The sequence below is a fragment of the Polyodon spathula genome, chromosome 16, assembly GCF_017654505.1.
Source record: "Polyodon spathula isolate WHYD16114869_AA chromosome 16, ASM1765450v1, whole genome shotgun sequence".
Lineage (NCBI taxonomy): Eukaryota > Metazoa > Chordata > Actinopteri > Acipenseriformes > Polyodontidae > Polyodon > Polyodon spathula.
Window position 1 is genome coordinate 27,297,447 of NC_054549.1, and position 21,166 is coordinate 27,318,612.

General features: G+C 38.4%; 1 protein-coding gene across 1 annotated transcript in view; it reads left to right on the forward strand.

The window, feature by feature from the left end:
• Positions 1 to 21,166, forward strand: part of LOC121328998 (copine-9-like) — a 105,328-nt gene that overhangs the window by 53,637 nt on the left and 30,525 nt on the right. The window contains exons 8-9 of the mRNA XM_041274160.1: positions 3,515 to 3,578; positions 18,846 to 18,913. Coding sequence (XP_041130094.1) covers positions 3,515 to 3,578; positions 18,846 to 18,913 — 132 coding nt within the window. The remainder of the gene's footprint in view (positions 1 to 3,514; positions 3,579 to 18,845; positions 18,914 to 21,166) is intronic.

Genomic DNA, 21,166 nt, shown 5'->3' on the forward strand with positions numbered 1-21,166 from the left:
GTGAATGAGACCTAGCAGAGACTATTTTAAGGAATGTTTTGTTATGTACTGTTTTTTTAAGGCTGTTTGGATTAATTAAATCATGTTTGCCAATTTTAAAAAAAAATGTTTTTGTAAATAAAGTTTTGTAAAATTGGCAGAGACAGGGTTAAAAAAAAAAAAAAAAAAAAAAAAAAAAAAAACAGCTCTGTAAACACCACCTGTGGAATGTAGTCAGACTTAAAGGGTCAATTCCTGTTTTTCAATTCCAATTGCAATTAGTAGTATTCTATTAAAATGAGCTTCTCATCGTGGCAACACATTACTGTTAGTCAACTAAATTGGCTTCAAATGAAAGCAGTTGAACAATCACACCATTATGTCTCTATATATAAATTCCAATTTATATGGGGAAAAGCACACAAGGCCAAACCTGGTCACCTGTATTGCAGTTTTGTTTTGATCAGTGTTTTGTATGGCCTTTTTTCAAATGTTTTGTATGACTTTGTAAAAGCCACAGCCCTGCTGAAGGAACAACATCACCCCTAGTCATACCATTCTTTGTATCTCAGTGGGGGTGCACAGTATTGGCCCTCCTAGTCATACCATTGTTTGTATCTCAGTGGGGGTGCACAGTATTGGCCCTCCTAATGGCCCGTTTTTTTTTTTTTTTTTTTTTTATATAGCTTAGCACTTTAAGAGCACCTTTGTGTGAAATCTTAAATAATGTATTCTTCTTGATGTTTGGATTTACTGTGTACATTATTTTCTGTTTCAGTCATCACATCCTGGTGAATTTTTAAAACATGTGGCCCACTGCAGCTTTTAGACCATTATCTAATTCCGGAATCTGTCTGTTAAAACAATCTCTATAATGTTCATGATTCCGAATCGGGAAACTAATTCATGCTGCCAAATCTCTGTGCTTCTATCAGCATGAATGTTTTATCTTATTTTCATACAGGCAAAGGGACTTAGTAGGATTTTTCCTGCTGGCAATCAGTGGGTTTATACCACTTTGAAGGAATAGGAAAAAAGGGCAATATAAAAGCTTGTGGAACCACATGGTCACAAGATAATCTCATGTTAAAATTCTCCCAAATAAGGCAAAAGAATCTACCCGTTTCTATACCATACATAATAAAACTTCTCGGTAGTAGTAAAAATCAACTTTGGAATAAAAATAGGCAAACGTTAAGTCTTTGCCCTTTGTGTTCTGAAAAGCAATGTGATTTCTAACAACAGAAGTTGTATCTGTCTGTCCTGAAATATTTATACTGAATAATATCTAAACTCCTGGTGCTAGAATTAACAAACAGAGCCATTCATAGGCAAGCTCCTTTTGTTTTGAAGATTTCTGATTTTGGAAGAGTATCTCCCCAGTGTATATCAAACCAGATTACTAAAATAATGTATTGAATGGTTTTTAAAATGCATTCTATTATTGGATTTTTCAATAATTGTCTATAATGAGTGCTTTCCAAATTATGATCAACACCATCAATTAATTTCCTTGTTTGAATTTTCCATTTGACTTTGGTTTTGAAGAGTGCAGGCATTTTGTGAAGTCTTTTGGTAATGAAATGCATGCACATTTAGCTTTATGAATTTACCTACTGTATCAGTTGCAAGGTGTGTGGATCATTTTCATCAAAAATCTCTGCTTTTATCCACTACCCCAGGCAATTTCCAATATACTTCATTATCCCTGCAGAATCTCATGTGGGCTGAACAAATCTGTCAGGAAATACATCACTACACATTCAACTTAAAGTAACCTTACCATTGTCAAAACAAATTTGCGGCTGTAGTCCATCACTTGAGCTATCAGTTGCTCTTTATCCCCAGGTGTTCCTACAACTGTTTAAATAGTGTACCTGTAATTTCTCTTCATTTTTAACATCCTGACAACGTTTTACACTTATAACTTTAAAGTCTGTTTCAAAGTTATTTTTAAAATGGCCACTCTAGGGCATTGATAGTTTTGGATTATTTGGATATTGTCCAACATGATGTGGTACGGAACAGAAAAGCCAGAACACTTGTTATTATGTTTTTTTTTTTTTTTGTTTTTTTTGTTTTTTTTTGTGTTTTTTTTTTGTTTTTTTTAAATTGCTCTTCCTGCAGTGATTTAGAGGACAGATCTCAAACCCCAGTGCACTAGAGCAGCCATTTTGAATAAAGCTTTGAAACAGACTTTAAAGTCTAAGTGTAAAAAGTTGTCAGGATGTTAACAATGAAACGAGAAATTACAGGTATGTTATTTAAACAGTTGTAGCAACACGTGGTGGTGTATAATGCTGTATTCGGAACCCCGCTACTTACTCTATAAGCTGTGAAATTAAATTTGTCCTGCAGGGAAATTTCTTATCTTTAAAAGAAGTCTATAGACTTCCTGCAACTTTAATGACAAGAACTTTCCTGTGCGGTAGCCCTGTTTGTGACACACTTTTAGATGCATGAAATTCCCTTTAGAAGAATGTATTAACCTATGCAGGATAGACATTTTTTTTATAAATTTGTTGCATTTATTGCCATTAGTCATTTTGTTTGCAGTTGGGAAAGCGCTGCCTAAACAATGCATAATTGAAATCCCATTGAATAAAACATGACCAGTGTGAACATTTGCAGTAATTAAAAGGACATTACAGTAGTTAACTTTTAAAGGGGTGTACAGAAGAGCTATTTCATCTCACTCATATTCGTATTCGTTCTCAGAGGAGACATAATATGAGAATCATTGAAGGTTGTCAAAACTAAAACCAGAAGTGCCTTAAAATGTTTAGGAAGCAACTGTTTCTAGCCCCTTAGGTATGGTTATTTAACAAGAATCTCAATCCCATATACCCAATGTGTATTTTTATTTACTTTTTTTATTGTATAATGTATAAAGTACTAGTCCCATCTTCTCCTTATATGCATTGGCTCTTTATCCATAGACTTCAGATTGCCTGCCCAATGCGAGTGATGAAATGCATTTTTTACATAGAAAAATGATGTGCTGCAAGTAACAAATAATTTATTTTAGTTGTGTATAAGTTGTACTCTTCACACTTTTGAAGTAAGCACACAGGCAATGGCAAATCTTCCCAGAGGAATTAAACAACTGTGACAGTATAGAAGTCTTATACTGTTAACATGATTTTCATTCTTTCAGACAATTTGTATATCCTTCAAATAGGGTTGGAATTCTATTTAAATGACCCATTTATTGCAGAAAAAAAGGCTTTGTTTATGAAATCGGAATGCTGTTTAAAAAATAAGAATGGCAGCGATGAAAGTTTCCAGCCTCGTTTGCAAATCTAAACTTAATCCCACCTTCTCATCTTCTTTGACAAGGAGTGAAAATTTTGGTCTCGACCTGCAGGGGTGTAACAGGCAGCTTGTAATGGCCTGTGCAGCTTGCAGGATTGGCCTCGGGCCTCAATCTGTCATCATGCCTGGGTCTCTATATAAAGCAATAGTGTGGCTCTGGTATGATGAATGGCTGTGTTTCTGTCTCTCTAATATCTTGCTGTTTCTTTTTCATCCCTAGTGGGATACCTGGGAAGAAATGTGGGATCATTATCTTCTCTGCTGAAGAGCTGAGCAACTGTCGGGTTAGTACCAGCACACTTCTTCTGTTTTGTACTTTCAACTGTTTTCTGCAGCGTTGTTTCTGATTAATGTAGGAATAATTTCATTTTAGGAAGAGTGAAAGCCAATGGATTCGGCTATAGTCAGCCACATAGCTGGTATGTAGCTTGAGCTGTTTTTTTTTTTTTTTATTAACCTTCCAATATTAAGTTGTGTTGAAAATGCCCCTTCATTTAAAGTGCATATGGAGAACAGGAGTAGGTTCGGGGGTCAGCGTGGAAAGCGGTTAGGAATGTGCTGAAAGGGACAGCGCTCTACAGTCAGCTTGGAGATTAAACGATAAGCTGGTATTTGAATGCACTTTGAGGACCCTTTAAAAACCACTTGAATCTACTTAATAAAGCTGCAACTTGAAGAAAGGAATAAACAGATGTCAGTATTATAAGTTTTTAAGGATGCAACAAATGCACACAAATAGAGAACACTAAATGTTGTGACAGTCCAACACAAATAACTCCGACCAGTGTCTTAATCTAACAAGTGTTACTAGAATCTTTGTATTGAACATACCACTGCAGGAACTCACAGTTAAAACAACTTCTTATTCTGAAGTTCAGCACGCTAACATCACACCCACCCCCCTTAAGTTATACTAATTCTCTTAAAGATGCAAAACAGCATAAATCTTGAAACATGAACATAACTCTAAGCTCATTTCACTTGTGGCCTGAGCTGGACCATTTCCAAAATTACAACCAATTCCAAAATTACAACTGCTAAATCTTATTTAATTCTATAAAAAAGGTATTACATTAAGAGCTAGGTGTGTTTGAAACTAGCCCCAGGCCTCCCAAAGAGGGAGTCATGAAAGACCAGTGAATTACCATTACACCACCTACACCCTGCAAACCGACGAATTTGAAAGCCGTGGGCTGCAGTAACTGAACTGTATTTGAAATGTACTTTAACGTATTACATTTATTAGAATAGCAATACACAGACTACACAGGTTCCAGCCCTGTTTTGAAACAAGTGCAGTGGCAATTTTTCAAAGAGGAATACAATTTTTTCTTGTTGCTTTATCACTTTTTGATATTATTACTTAAAACTGAAATGTATCACAGATGAACAGTAACAGTTGAGATTTTTCTCAGTTTGAATGTAAGTTAATTGTGACAAAACCTGGTAAAAAAACAAACAAACAAAAAAAAAACATTCCTTAGCACAAGTTCTTGAGGGATCTAGGAAATGCTGACCAACATATGCTTAAGGTTATAATTATACAAGACGTCATTGAACATTCGGGACTGTGAATGTAGGTATGACTTTTGCATGGTACTCACTTCAGGTTGGCTAGTTATTTCAAAACAATAAAAGCTGTCCTCTCTCATGTTAACAATTGAGTATCAATCAGCTTCAATTAACTTCCACACTGTGGGCTAGGTGTACTATGTTGCGGCTGTCGCAAACCAGTTGCAAAAAATGTCAGGAGTTTAGGGTAAACCAGCACAATGCTGTGAGCGTACTAAAGAAGCACAATGCTGTGAGCGTACTAAACAAGCACAATGCTGTGAGCAACCTTTTGGGGAATGCTTTGCGGCAGCCATTTTTCTTTGCCGTTCAACTTTAGATTAATATGTAATTATGGGCGTTCCGACATAAATTCGCAAAAATAGGATGGAGATACTTCAAAGGAGGGTTCTTAGATATTATGATGAGACTAGAATTAGTACTAAAGCGGTGTTAACAACTTTTGAATGCACGTAAAGGGTAATTTGTACCTGCATTGCTCTCTTCAGTTTAAATGTAGACCAAATTTAGCACAAGTACTCGGCAGCCACATAATTCTCGAGCTGCTGTCCGATTTAAAAGATGACCAGGAGCCTGTCACCCAGAGATGCCATGCTATCCCTACAGTGGTCAAACTATTGTCCATCCTGCATTATCTTGCTTCTGGGTCCTTTCAGGGGACTGTGGCAGCTGTTGCTGGCATTTTCCAGTCAGATTTTTCTCATGCTTTGCCAGTTGTGCTTAATGCATTTTTGAGGCGAACACCCAAATACCTATTTTTCACGAAAGGCAGGGTGCACTTACAAGCCTTGAAAACAAATTTCTATGACATTTCTGGTTTCCCCAATGTTTGGGAGCAAAAGACTGCGCACATGTGCCACTAAGCCATCCAGCTCATTCTGAGCATCTGTATAATACTAGGAAACACACATATTCTATAATGTGCAGGTGTGGTTTGTAATTGTGCACAATTTAGCACTGCACCACTGTCTAACTTAAATGAAAACTGACAGTATACATTTGGCTTATAGGCTACTCATGATAATACTAATTAGTGGTATAATACAAAATTTGTTGCTGGTCCCTTGAAATTTGTATTAATGAGAATTTATTGTCATCTTGTAAGTATCATACCTTGTCAATGTGGCACCATGATCTATTTTGTGTTAAAAATAACAACAATTTTAAAAGAAAAAATGCTAAAATCATTTGGTTTCAATTTTAAAAAAAAATTTATTTGCATTGTACACAGCAGCATGATTTATTTTGTGTTACTGGTAGCCTACAGGCTAAAGTAAAAAGAATGTGCGGTAGGCATTTAGTTGATTTTACTATGGTACTGTATACTGTATAGGCCTACTGTACAGATTTATATTTACATAACATGTGGTGTAGCCTACCCAAAACACACTTGTGTTATTTTAGCGCAATGATTTATACACTATGAGCACTACAAACATATGTGTGTGTGATTTTATTGAATGTTTTTAAGCTCAATACCACATTATGTCAGACTAGCCTGTCTGGTTTACCGAGGTGCGATTATGAAAAGCTTTTTGATAGAAACACATTTTTTTTATTTGGGAGTGAAGGTGGGTGCCCCACTATAGAATCTGATGAGATTAAACTGCTTTTCTTTATTTAGTCAAAAAAATGAGATCTCGCTAAGAGGACACAACAAATATTTAAATGAGTCTATTGCGGCTCTCTTCATAAACATATTTTCTCTTAGTACATACGGCAAAATGTATACTTTGCGAACTGTCGCAACGAATATGTAAATTGTGTTATGTTTGTGCTGCGATTGGCCCATTTTAGTACATCTACCCCTGAGTGTTTTAAAAGTCATTTGGAAGATTATTTTCCTTTCATCCAGGGCGCTGACATTTTTACAGCCGTACTGGCATACTGAGGTCATAGTAAAAAGTGAGCACTGCAGAGGAGAGGACAAAAATATATCAGGTGTTTATAATTCGTTTTCTTATTCTTGTACAATGAAATGAAAATGAACATTTAAGGAAAGGCCACATATATAACTAACACCTATGGAAATTGTGAAAGTGTATTTTATTCCACAAAGAGTGATAATAACCTTGTCTTAATAATAACTGTAAAACTCAACAGTAAGCTTTTTTTGTTTTTCTATGTCTTTTTATCCTGTGTGTGCTGTTGCCTTGGTTACACAGATGGCAGCCTGACTAATGTTGTCATTCAGTAGGCCCTTATCTATAAATAGCACAATACCATATGAAGTTCAGCTTCGTACCTGCACTTGCTGATTGCATTCCTTGGATTTTAAATAGAGTTTAGAACTATTGTTGATGGTATTTGTTTTCAACAGTTGCTTTGCTTCATTTCTACATTCATTGAAATGAGGAGCTTCAAATGTTGAGTTCATTTTCTCTAAATCTGCAATTACCCAGTTTTGAGTTGCTTTGCGCTTCTCTAGAGAATCCTAAGTAGTGGGACTCAACAGTCTTCCTCATTCCATTCACATCATGTGACAATATGACCTATCATCTCTACTAGCCCCTCCTAGTTTACTTGTACGATGTATGCAGAGTAGGTGGGGCTGGCAAGGCTGAAAGGTCATATTGTCACATGATTTGAATGGAAAGAAGGCTGTTCTTTGTAGGCATTGTATTTTTTAGTGGAACTGAGGTATCTTTTCTAACCCAAAAAGTAATCTGCTGGATGTCAAACTCAGAGCCTGCCTACATATTGTGTAGCTTAAAGGCCTAGTAGGTAAACAGGGCCTAGTCTGTTCTTATCCATGAGGTAAGAAGAAATGATCTGCTTACCAATAAAACATGACAAGAAGTTGTACTGATACATCCCCCTCCTTCAACTATGTTACTGTGCTCAGTGTTTAATCTGGGGTGTGTAACAGTCACACTGGCAGGGACACTGGGAAGCAGGAAACGTGTGGGAAATACAAACAGTGGGGGGGACCTTTCAGCTGGACATGACAAGGAAATACAGCTCCAGCTGAGGTCTGGACTGTCTTTGCTAATTGGGTGGATTCAGTCAATAGATACAGTGCAGTCTACAGCTATGGCCAAAAGTTTTGTATCACTGACAATTTTAGGATTGACACAACATTAAAAAAAAAAAAAACTTTATGAACATTAATTAGATCTTTCATTCAACATCATGTAATCAAATAAACTACAAAATTATATCGCAAAAGTCTACCGGAAGCCATAATAGTAGTACAGTATTTCTGTTAGATTTCGAAGTGTGACATTTTTCATTTTTGTCTGTTTTTCAGTAAATATATGGAAAACTGAGAAGCTATATGTAATTCAATATGATAACGTAACATTATTCAGCAGGTTTCATTTTACTTTATGAAGCAAAATTAGTTAATTATATTGGGTGATGCAAACTTCTGGTCATAGCTGTATATTTAAGACTCGTTAATTAGCATTTTGAGACATACAGTAGCAGTTTTACAGCTTTTAGTGTGAGATCAATTAGATCACACTCCTTGTTCAGGTAACGTAAAATAAAAGCTCACAGGAAGACCTATAATGGCTCAAATTGCAACAGGAGTCTTAATTTAATCCATGCAGTGACTCTTATAACAGCTTCAATCAAACTCATAGGGGCAGACTCCGAACATGCAACATTCAAATCAAAAGTTGAAAACTCATAACACTGCGTTAACATTCTGCATTTTGCAGTTGTGCCTATGTGGTGAGGTTTTGGACTAATGTACTAACCAACAGTAGGACCTCCCAGAGACAGGTGTATTTAACCTGAAATCATGTGAAACACCTTAATTGCACACAGGTGGACTCCATTCAACTAATTATGTGACTTCTAAAGACAATTGGTTGCACCAGAGCTTATTTAGATGTGTCATAGCAAAGGGGGCGAATACTTATGCAATCAATCATTTTCTGTTTTGTATTTGTAATTTATTTCGAATAGTTTGTAAATTTTAGTTTTCACTTTGACATTATGGACTTTTTTTGTGTTGATCAGTGGCAAAAACTCCTAATTAAATCCATTTTGATTCCATGTTGTAACACAATAAAATGTGTAGGGGGGGGGGGGGGGGGGGGGGGGGGAAGGGGGGAGGGGGGGGGGGGGGGGGGGAGGGGGGGGGGGAGGGGGAGGGGGGGGGGGGGGGGGGGGGTGGGGGGGAGGGGGGGGGGGGGGGGGGGGGGGGGGGGGGGGGGGGGGGAGGGGGGGGGGGGGGGGGGGGGGGGGGGGGGGGGGGGGAGGGGGGTGGGGGGAGGGGGGTGGGGGGGGGGGGGGGGGGGGGGGGGGGGGGGGGGGGGGGGGGGGGGGGTGGGGGGGGGGGGGGGGCGGGGGGTGGAGGGGGGGGTGGGGGGGGGGGGGGGGGGGGGGGGGGGGGGGGGGGGGTGTAGGGGGGCGGGGGGGGGGGGGGGGGGGGGGGGGGGGGGGGGGGGGGGGGGGGGGGGGGGGGGGGGGGGGGGGGGGGGGGGTGGGGGTGGGGGGGGGGGGGGGGGGGGGGGGGGGGGGGGGGGGGGGGGTGGGGGGGGGGGGGGGGGGGGGGGGGGGGGGGGGGGGGGGGGGGGGGGGGGGTGGGGGGGGGGGGGGGGGGGGGGGGGGGGGGGGGGGGGGGGGGGGGGGGGGGGGGGGGGGGGGGGGGGGGGGGGGGGTGGGGGGGGGGGGGGGGGGGGGGGGGGGGGGGGGGGGGGGGGGGTGGGGGGGGGGGGGGGGGGGGGGGGGGGGGGGGGGGGCGGGGGGGGGGGGGGGGGGGGGTGGGGGAGGGGGGGGGGGGGGGGGGGGGGGGGGGGGGGGGGGTGGGGGGGGGGGGGTAAAACTCTGGGGGGGGGGGGGGGGGGGGGGGGGGGGGGGGGGGGGGGGGGGGGGGGGGGGGGGGGGCGGGGGGGGGGGGGGGGGGGGGGGGGGGGGGGGGGGGGGGGGGGTGGGGGGGGGGGGGGGGGGGGGGGGGGGGGGGGGGGGGGGGGGGGGGGGTGGGGGGGGGGGGGGGGGGGGGGGGGGGGTGGGGGAGGGAGGGGGGGGGGGGGGGGGGGGGGGGGGGGGGGGGGGTGGGGGGAGGGGGGGGGGGGGGGGGGGGGGGGGGGGGGGGGGGGGGGGGGGGGAATACTTTTGAGAGCCACTTTAGCTAGAATGAGTAAGGCCAGTCCACATTGCAGCTATTTTATTTGTGATTGCAAATGGATATGTTGTGCATTTATAATAAATCTAAAAAACATCCAATTAAACTTTCCCTTTAAGGAAAAACAAGAACAAAACAAAGAACAAAAAGATTTTAAGAACAAGGATAAGAGGCCTAATGATAATGTTGCCAGTTCCAATAAAGGTTAATAGTATTTTAAAGCCTTGGTTAGCACAGATATTACTAGGGCTGCATTGTTAGTATTCAACAGAGGCTGGAATGTGAGGGATTTGTTGACTCAGACTGACTACGTTTCTCACTGTACAACCCAATAATTAACCACTACTCACTTCCACTAACCACTGCCTTTTTGGCAACAAGTAAAATAACCAACAAATGGCATTGTAAGAAAAATGACTCCTTACAGCTTTCCAGGTTACTAGGTTTTAGGCTCATATGTGGAATGGAAGCTCAATACGAAGTGATTTGAGTAGCTTTTTACTCTTTTATACATATTTATTTTATTCAAGGCAAATTCCCATGATCTCTAACATAATTAAACTTTAATAATTTAAAATTTAGCAGTGACGTTAATAAAACACTATCACACTAATTTCCATTAACATTGTTAGAGGTTAGAGATCATGGAAATTTGTTATGAATAAAATGATATTTGTATAATGCATATTTAATTGCTAACAACTTGCACTTCTGAAACATTGTATGACTAATTCTCCATCACCATCAGGAATAATTAGGTACAGCAGTTATGAATATTGTTTTTGTATGTTAATGAGACAGATTGTCTTTATCATTAGACAGAGTCCATCATCATAAAACTCTGCTTGGTTGCACAGTCGAGCTTATTCTTGGATCCCATGTGTTTTTTGTTTGATAAACCAGTGGCAACTACTGAGAATGATGAAGAATATGGATTTACAAATGGACATGGTTCTGTGTGGGTTTGTGAAGGTAAAAACACTATAAGAGTTGGTATGTGACTGACTCCTACAGCCTAGATTATGTGATGCAATCTAAGAGGTTTTCTAACTGCTCCACAAGAGAGTCTGGATGTTTTGTGCAGTGGTTACTAAAGCACTTCTGGGGGCAAATCGGGTTGATGGTTCCTGCCGACCAATCAGATGCCTAATTGTCAACCACCTGGCATGTAGATTGAACCTGGATCATTGCAATATATTATCATTATAATATTGTATTTGGACTAGGACTGCAATTCTTGATTTTATGCCAGATTAACACCTGACGTGCAATTCTTAAATTACACTAATTAATACATGTAATGGTGCCCACATACACCATGACTGCATTGCACCAGAGGGTAGAGGCCAGGAGCATGTCATAGATATTTTGCCAGAGGTAGAACCATAATCTACAAGGCCTGAGAAGAGACATAAATTTTACCAGAAAACAAAACAAAATAAACCCCAATCACAGCGAATGGGCAGGACATCCTGTTCTGCAGAGCAAACGCAAGTGTTTTAATGAATTGTAAGTGGTGAAACAGTGTGGAAGCGTGCCATTATTTATAATGGAAATGCAAATACAGTGAACAGTTAAACATGTTTGTAAGATGTTGGGGTTAACTTACTATCCACAGCTAGTCTCTTACCTGCAATAATATGGAGGTACAGTAAGAAGGTCTTGTCATTTAAACTGGCCTTCTTCAGCAGCAGTGGAGGGAAAGCAGTGACCCAGACTGGCTGATTGACAGCGTAAAAGACCACTCTAGCCATCACGATGACAGGGCCTATTTTGGAAAGAGTTACACAAAAAAGAAAAATACTATATCTTTCAGATAATAGTTAGAATTTATATTTTTTACTTTGATGTGAAATATAAGCATATTCCAGTGAATAATATGCCTTTCTAGAACCAGAAAATAATTTAATTACTTGGCCAAGGGATGAATTCAGTGCTTAAAATACAGTGCTGCCTTATTTCAGAGATAGCATTTTGATATATAATTTATACAATGAAATCCAAGATGGCAAGATCAAAAGCTGGTAGTTTAGGATTGCTAATGATACTTTGAGATATCTAGTTAAAAACAACTACAAGGACAAAATAATAACTATGTTTTTCAAACAGACAAGGCAAACCAAAAGATGCTTCCAGGGATATATAGAACCTTATAGATTTCATACAATTCTATGGGAACCTGTGGAATGTCAATTTGTTTTCAGTTAAAGCTGAAGTTTCTCACAATCATGCTAAATTTGACTTAAAATACAATGCTGTTTACTACAGTGTTCCAATCGTACAATCTGTGTATTCCCCAAAGGTAGTTCATCTGTAGGAGCACATGTTTCTTCATGCAGTAAACCAAGATAGTCTGGCTGGCCATAACAACTTGTTAAAGAATTGTATTTTATTTATTTAAATATATGTTGGCAATTATTTCAAGTGGTTGTTATTGCAATGGTACAGATTGTATTTTTAAAACCTATATTTACCTTGAACTTCTGATATTTCGCCGGGTAACCTTCCACTGAGGAAAATAGACCCTAACATAATTAGAATAGATAAACAACATACATGTAGAGAAAACATTTTTTATTATTATTATATTAACTGTAGGATTATTGAATAGTCGAATAGTTGAATGTAGAATAGAGTCAGACTCGAAACTTGATGGAGGAGGGGCATCATTCAAGCTGGAAGGGAATGGATTGGATGGTGCAGAAAGAACTGAAACAGGGTTGGCAGTTTGATTGGCTGGTTTTGATGCAGGGCGTTGTTTGGATCCAGCTTATGACAGACTTGTTGACCAATCTTGTCTTTCCTGTTGGTTTGCTGTCCAGTAGCTGCGAATCGAGCTTTCATTACAGTGTCCTGTCACAGACATGATTTTCCTTGTCTCTGCGTCAGAATGTATCAGTGTTTATGTAGCTTTTTAAGTTATAAGATTAGTATTAGTATTAGAATGTTAAGGGAAAAAGTGGGTATTATGCGTGGATTGATTTACAATTTAATTTACAGTTAAGCACTTCAACATTCCAGCGAGCATCTATGCAAAATAGAAGCCCGCTAGATCTAGAAGCTGATTGGCTGTTCGCACTGAATAGTTTTCTAAATATAGATAGATAGATGGATAAAAACTTCATTTAGATATTTTATTTAAGATCATGTAATCAAAGGAACTACACAATGATACCGCAAAAGTCTACCTGAAGCCATAATAGTAGTGCAGTATTTCATGTTCGATTTTTGTCTGTTTTTCATTTAGTATAGGGAAAACTAGAAAGCAGTATGTAATTCAATATGTTAACATAACATTATTCGCCAGGGTTCATTCAAAATTTGTTAATTCTGTAGGGTAATGCAAAACTTTTGGTTATAAATTTAGATGAAAAGTAATTGATAAACTAAAAACTTACTATTTTAATAATTCGCTACAATGCTTCAGCTTCCACTTCCTTCAAATAGAATGGTAGAAATAGCCAGGCAGACTGAGGTTTGAAAGTTGCACAGTGACCTACAGATGAATGTTCTAAGAGCACTGCGACATAGACAGTTCAGAGGTGGAGCTCCCAATCCTGAAAGGATACATTATCTTCAGTCCATGGGAAATGATCAATTACACTTTTTTCCTGCAACATACCTAGTGATTGTTGAGTATCCTATTGGATCCTGATTCTTTTTGGATATTGAGCTGTTTGCTGTTTTGAATTCTCTTTACTCTCTTTCCGCTCAGACTGCTTCTATATTTGTAACAAAGCCGTGTAGAAAATCTCCGATCAGTGCAAACACGAGCTTTGGTGGGGGTCAGCATTCATGACCTTGAAAGAATGCACTCCCTGTTTTGCATGGTGTAAATTGTTTCAGATGTCTCATGCATAGTCCCTAGAAAAATAGGAGATTCCTGTTGACACACGAATGTACCCCTGGAGACCCAATTAAAAAACTTTTCAAGATTTTTTAAAGGTAATATATAAGCATAATGAGAATCAGGCCAGCCCTGGCAGAAAAGCTCCTAACTTAGTTGTCTGTGATTGTAGGATCAGATCCTTCTGTATACTAAGTAAATCTAATTTGCAGCCAATTCTCTGTACCCAGTGTGCTCTCTAGGGATTCTGAAATCTCACCCAACATGCGTTTCCAAGACTGATATACAGTTCAAAAGTTTTAGACTAAACTTTACACAGTAAGAATGATAACAGTAACTATAAAATCTATTTCAACATTAACGCTGGGCCCATTACCATCTTGTTCTTTGCTGTGTTTTAATCACTATTCGAAACCTATTGAATACTAATAAAAGCAAAATGTAACAGTTAATGTTATTTAGTAGCCCTCGAGTATGTTTATGGTGAATTGCATTAAAAAATCACTGTGGCTTTTGAAATTCGCAATTATGTTCATGTCATGTGGTATTATATGATGTTCTGTACCTAAAGTTCTGGTCCAAAACTTTCAGTTTTAATGCATATTCAAAGTGTCTTGCTTTTAGTATGCAGGCACAACAACATATACTGTAATCTACACAAGATTTATAATTTATAATTTTATAAGATTTGCTTATCTAAATGTAATCCATTGGCTCCTCATCTGCTTCTACTGCACAGTAATATACAGTGGCTCTCAAAAGTATTCACCCCCCTTGGACTTTTCCACATTTTATTGTGTTACAACATGGAATCGTAGTTGATTTAATTAGGAGTTTTTGCCACTGATCAACACAAAAAAAGTCCATAATGTCAAAGTGAAAAATAAAATCTACAAATTGTTCTAAATTAATTATAAATACAAAACAGAAAATAATTGATTGCATAAGTATTGACCCCCTTGAGTCAATATTTGGTAGAGGCACCTTTGGCAGCAATTACAGCCATGAGTCTATTTGAATAAGTCTCTACCAGTTTTGCACATTTGGACACATCTGGATGAGGACCTTTGGTGAACAGCAATTTTCAACTCTTTCCACATATTCTCAATTGGATTGAGGTCCGGGCTTTGACTGGGCCACTCCAGGACATTGACCTTTTTGTTTTTAAGCCACTCCAGTGTGGCTTTGGCTGCATGCTTGGGGTCATTGTCCTGCTGGAAGATGAATCTTCTCCCACGTCCCAGGTCTCTTGCAGACTTCAGCAGGTTTTACTCCAGGATTTCTCTGTATTTTGCTGCATCCATTTTGCCCTCTATCTTCACAAGCTTTCCAGGCCCTGATGCAGAGAAGCATCCCCATAGCATGATGCTGCCAACACTGTGCTTCATGGTAGGGATGGTGTTTTCAGGATGATGTGTGGTGTTAGGCTTGCACCAAACATAGCGCTTAGCGTTGAGGCCAAAAAGCTCTATTTTGGTCTCATCAGACCATAGACTTGGGGAGGCCTTGACTTCTGTTTATGCCGCAGGAAACAGCAGGCTGGGGTTTAGCATGGAATACATTTGCAGTTAAGACAGAACACATGTATAAAAATATAGTTCAGGGCAAATGGGAGGTATAACCCAGCTATTCTGAGCACTGTATAAGCACTGTTGGTAAACCCCTTTAGTGCAGAGACTGTAGATAAAGATGTTGCTTAAAACTATTAAAAAATGTCAGCATTTAATGTAGTAAGAGATGGGTTCTTGTTACTATTGTAACAAGGAAGTCAACATTATTATTGATTATTAAAAAACTTTTTTTCCACTCTAATGTCTAAAGACAAGATGAATTGGTCTGCTACACAAGATGCATTTTCTGCAATGTCTTTTACTATATTGAGGAATAGAACACTCTAATGGTATCCCTTATAAAAATATTGAACAATTTAAAGAACACATGAATTAATAAATAAAGCATACAGCTATAGCCAAAAGTTTTAGGATTGTAGACATCAAATATATATATATATATATATATATATATATATATATATATATATATATATATATATATATATATATATATATATATATATATAGTAGGTCTATATGTCCAAGGCATTCTTGCAGTCTTGAATGATTGTGCAGAAAAGAGCGTGTGATATATTCAATTGAACAAAACGCTGGTGGATCTAAATATTACCGCCATTGAAATCATTAAAAGAGGGGCACTTTGTGAAAACCAACATGCTTGTTAGTTTCTTCAGAGTATTTTTAGAATTACGGTTTTCCAAAAATAGGTGGTCATATCCAGTGTTGGGGAGTAATCTGATTACATTTTTCAGTAATTTGTAAGGGTAATTACAGGTAAGAGAATGCACTATCAGATTACATTTTATGTGAAAATATAAAGGAGTTACTTTTAGTTACATTAAAAAAAGGACTATGGTTAATGCATAATGTGGAAATCAGAAAGTGATGAGATACCTTTTAAAGCCTTAGTGGTTGAAAAAATTTGCATATTCCTAATTAAAGTATAGACGAAAAAACAAGCGAGGAACAAAAACGACCTTTATCACAGAAATAGGGAGGCAATAATGATGCTGCTAATGATTATAAGAAGAAATGAAACAGATTCCCTGGAAATCCCGCCATTAATGAGGCCTCAATATATCAGAACTACAGTGAGCCACGTTTGGATTAAAATACAAACAGATATCAGTGTCTATCGATTTTTAACAGCAGGAGTTAGTGTCTAATTTCCACACAACGGGAAATCATTATTACATCCCTAGTAAACATATCCATTGCAGCTCAACTATATTATTCTATAATATTGTATAAGCAAGCTTACAGAAAAGTGATGTCAAATTGTAATATCACCTTATTACAAGACAATGGATTTGGAACAGATAATGTCCACTTGCCCTGATTAGCTAGAAGATGGGTTCTGCAAATTTTTTTATCCGAAGCCCAGCTGTGCAGCTGCATTAAGCACTGCGAGCCACGATTGGCACTTTAGAAAAATGACAAATTAAAAATGTTTAAACCTGTGAGAGTAAATAAACTTATTCTAAATTGTTATTTTTTCATTTGAATCTTCATTTATGTATTTTATTGTGTGTGTGTGTATGTATGTGTATATATATATATATATATATATATATATATATATATATATATATATATATATATATATATATATATATATATATATATATATATATATAGTGCCTATAGAAAGTCTACACCTCCTTGAACTTTTTTCACATTTTGTTGTGTCAATGCCTTAGAGTTTCATGCATTTAAATGAGGATTTTTTTCCATTTATCTACACACCATACTCCACACTGTTAAGGGGAAAAAAGTTTTTATTGAGAAAAAAAATTATATATTAAAAATACAAAACTGAAAGATCATAATTGGATAAGTCTCCACCCCCCCCCCCCCCGAGTTAATATTTGGTGGAAGCACCTTTGGCAGCAATTACAGCTGTGAGTCTGTTGGGTAGGACTCTACCAACTTCACACACCTAGATTTGGCAATATTTGACCATTCTTTTTTACAAAACTGTTCAAGCTCTGTCAAGTTCCTTGGGGAGCGTTGATGGACAGCAAGTTTCAAGTCATGCTACAAATTTTTGATTAGATTTAGGTCGGGGCTCTGACTGGGCCACTCAAGGACATTTACTTTTTTGTTCCTTAGCCACTCCAGTGTAGCTTTTGGCTGTGTGCTTTGGGTCGTTGTCATGCTAAAAGGTGAACCTCCATCCCAGCTTCAGCTTTATCCCAGTCCCTGCCGATTTGAATACATGATGCTGCCACCACCATGCTTCACAGTAGGGATGGTGTTCTTTGGGTGATGACCTGTGTTGGGTTTGCACCAAACATGATGCTTTGCATTTAGGCCAAAAAGTGCCATTATAGATTCGTCAGACCACAAAACTCCCGATTGTTTTTTTAAAGGGAATTCAAGGTGGGCTTTCTTGAGTAATGGCTTCCTTCTTGCCACCCTACTATACAGGCCAGATTTGTGGAGTGCTTGGGATATTATTGTCACATGCACACTTTGACCAGTCTTGGTCTTAAAAGCCTGTAGCTCTTACAGAGTTGCCATTGGCCTCTTGATAGCCTCTCTGATCTGTCTTCTTCATGCGCGGTCATCCAGTTTGGAGGGATGGCCTGATCTAGGCAGGGTAGTGGTGGTGCGATACACCTTCCACTTCTTAATAATTGTCTTAACTGTGCTCCAAGGGATATTAAAGGCCTTTGATATTTTTTTGTACCTATCCCCTGATTTGTGCCTTTCAACAACTTTGTCCCAGAGTTCTTTTGAAAGCTCCTTGGTGCTCTTGGTTGAGACTTTGCTTGGAAATGCCTACCCAGCAGAGGGAACCTACAGGAACTGCTGAATTTATCCTGAAATCATGTGAATCACTACAATTTAACAGAGGTGGAGGCCACTTAGCTTGGTATGTGATTTTGAATGCGATTGGTTACACCTGAGCTAATTTAGGATTCTTATTACAAGGGCAAGGTTGGGACACACACACACACACACACACACACACACTTAACCAACCAAGCAATTTCAGTTTTTATTTTTAATTAATTTTCTACAAATTTCTAGAATCTTTTTTTTACTTGGAAGTTGTGGGGAGGATGTGTAGATAAATGAAGAAAAAAAAAACTATTTTAATGCATTTTTATTCCAGGCGATAAGGCAACAACAGGTGAAAATATTGAAAGGGGGTGTAGACTTTCTATAGGCACTGTATATATATATATATATATATATATATATATATATATATATATATATATATACACACACACACACACACACACACACACACACACACACACACATAAAGTGTTGTTGCTCTCGCGGCCCACCGAGGACTGCGTTGCGGGCCACAGCGTGGGAAACCCTACCATCATCATGGTACCGATATGCTACCATTACCCCTTGGTATAGGACCCTGGTACTGGTATTGTAGCACCACTGCATCATGAACAACATTTGGTAGGGGTACAGGCAATTTCAAAGGACAGCTTTTGGGTTATTAATCAAGACTCTTCTCTTTTTGTTTTATTCTAGAACCGTTAAAGTAGACTGTTATGACTGGGACCGAGATGGCAGGTACAGTAATTGGTTTTCTGACAGTGACATATCAACTCCGATTTAAAGGGATCATCTACATGCACCTAATATGAAATGTCTTCCCTGATTAATATCCTATTATGTGTGTTCTGAATGCTTCTCTATTGTTGTTTAGTTTATTGTTTGACATGCTTACATACTATCCCAGCTTTTGCAAAAAAAAAACAAGAACAACTAATATCCTTTCAGAGAGACAACAAAGCTAATAGGTCATGTAGCCCACAGCACAATACTTTATACAAAAGAAACATCAAAGGGCTCCTTTCCTATGTAGTTTAACAATCATCTGTATTGTGAAGCCACTTACAAATATGTTATATTACAAAAAACAGAAAGGACAGAATTCTACAGGCTGTCTAGGGTTATAGCCACGCATGCTGTAGCTAGTCAATTTTGAATTTTGGTACAAGCACAGAACAAGCCAAGGGGAGCACAATGATGCAAATAAAATCATTAATAGGGGATGCTGTTGAAGCCCATATGTGCATTTCACATAGTTAATAAACTATGATCATCTACTGTACTTTATTAAGCTGTGCGTTTGAGGTCACAGCACATTATATCAATTAGTGACTTAAATACCCATAGTGAACTTCAACAGCATCCCCTGAGACATTTGTTGCACTCTTTGATGGCTGTATAAGCCACAACGTGTGTGGATATACCCCAAGTGATACTTTATGCCTTTCTTAACAACCTTAAACGGATGTCTCAAGAATTAGGGGGAATTTTAAAAAAGGAGTTTGCTTCAGCGTGTCATTGACAACATTGTTTCAGAAAATAGAAAAAAAAAGAAAGTGTATTTAAGTTGCAATCACATTTTGTGCATTATTACTTAAACTACATTATTTTACGTAACAGAACAATGCAGTACAAAAATAAATCAGATGTATGCTTCTTAAAAGCAAATTACTCAGACTTTACTTACTACATGTTGAAAACAACACCATCAGTGTACAGGATATATGAACAGCAGCACAGAAAAAAGAAAGAGTAATGTAGAATTAAATTACATTTAAGTAATTAACAATTCCTAATCCCCTGTGTGATTGGCTCGTTCAATGCAAGGCTCAGCACTGTTGACACATTCATTTCATATCTATAAATATTTAAACGATAAAATTGTAATTATGAAATAAATGTAGGGAACAGCCATTCATTTTATTCCAGAAAAAAAAAAAAAAAACTTAAATGGGATTGGGTGTATGACTGGCTAACTGCTATACAACAAAATAACACAATATCTCGCAATACCGCCATTAAGTTTTAGAATTACCAATCAGAAGGGTTTGATGGCTCGAAAGAGCAAGGGGCAAAGATGGTTTCTAATGTTAGTACAGAAACTATTCAAGAGCTATCATAAATCAATCTCTTTTAAAACATTTCTTCTGGGTTTTTGTTTTTTTCTGTTTTTCTCATTTCTCAGAAAACCTTGTGATTTTTTTTTTCATTATACACTATATAAGCATACATTATACCACTCATGGACAAAGTGCATCAAAGTTACTGTCTGAACTTTCATTGTGTGCTGTTATTTCAATCTGGAAATAGATTGACTGGGAAATCCAAGTACCTCTGGAAATAGAACCAACTTGAAAACTGCACAAGAAGTGTATCAGCCTCATTTATTTCAATTAAGTCTGACATTATTATTATTATTATTATATTCATAATATAATAATAAAATAATATAATAATAATAATAATTGTACTGTAAATTCTATAAGATAGTTTCAAATCAAAGGCACACGTGTCAACTTATCAGTAACATACGAATGTACATCTAACTGGTTCCAATGACTAGACCAACAGTTTTAACATTGTACCCTTTAGTTTTAGAAAACATCTTTTCATTATTATTGTTTTCAATGGTTATCGGAAGTATGATAACATTGGTGTTATATATATATATATATATATATATATATATATATATATATATATATATATATATATATATATATATATATATATATATATATACACAAATATATAACAAGGAGGTCAAGTTTAAGTTGAATTTGCTGGCTGTACATGTGTTTCATGTTATCAGAATTTAAAAAAAAAAAGTTGATTTATATAAATAGGAAACAAGCAATACGTTATATTAGCCTATGCTAATAGAGGAATTATAAAACTGAAGGACAGGAAGATACAATGTGACTGCCATCAGATGTTAATTTATGGTTTCATTAAACCTACTGCCCCTGAATCCGTTTTGAGTTTCTGTGT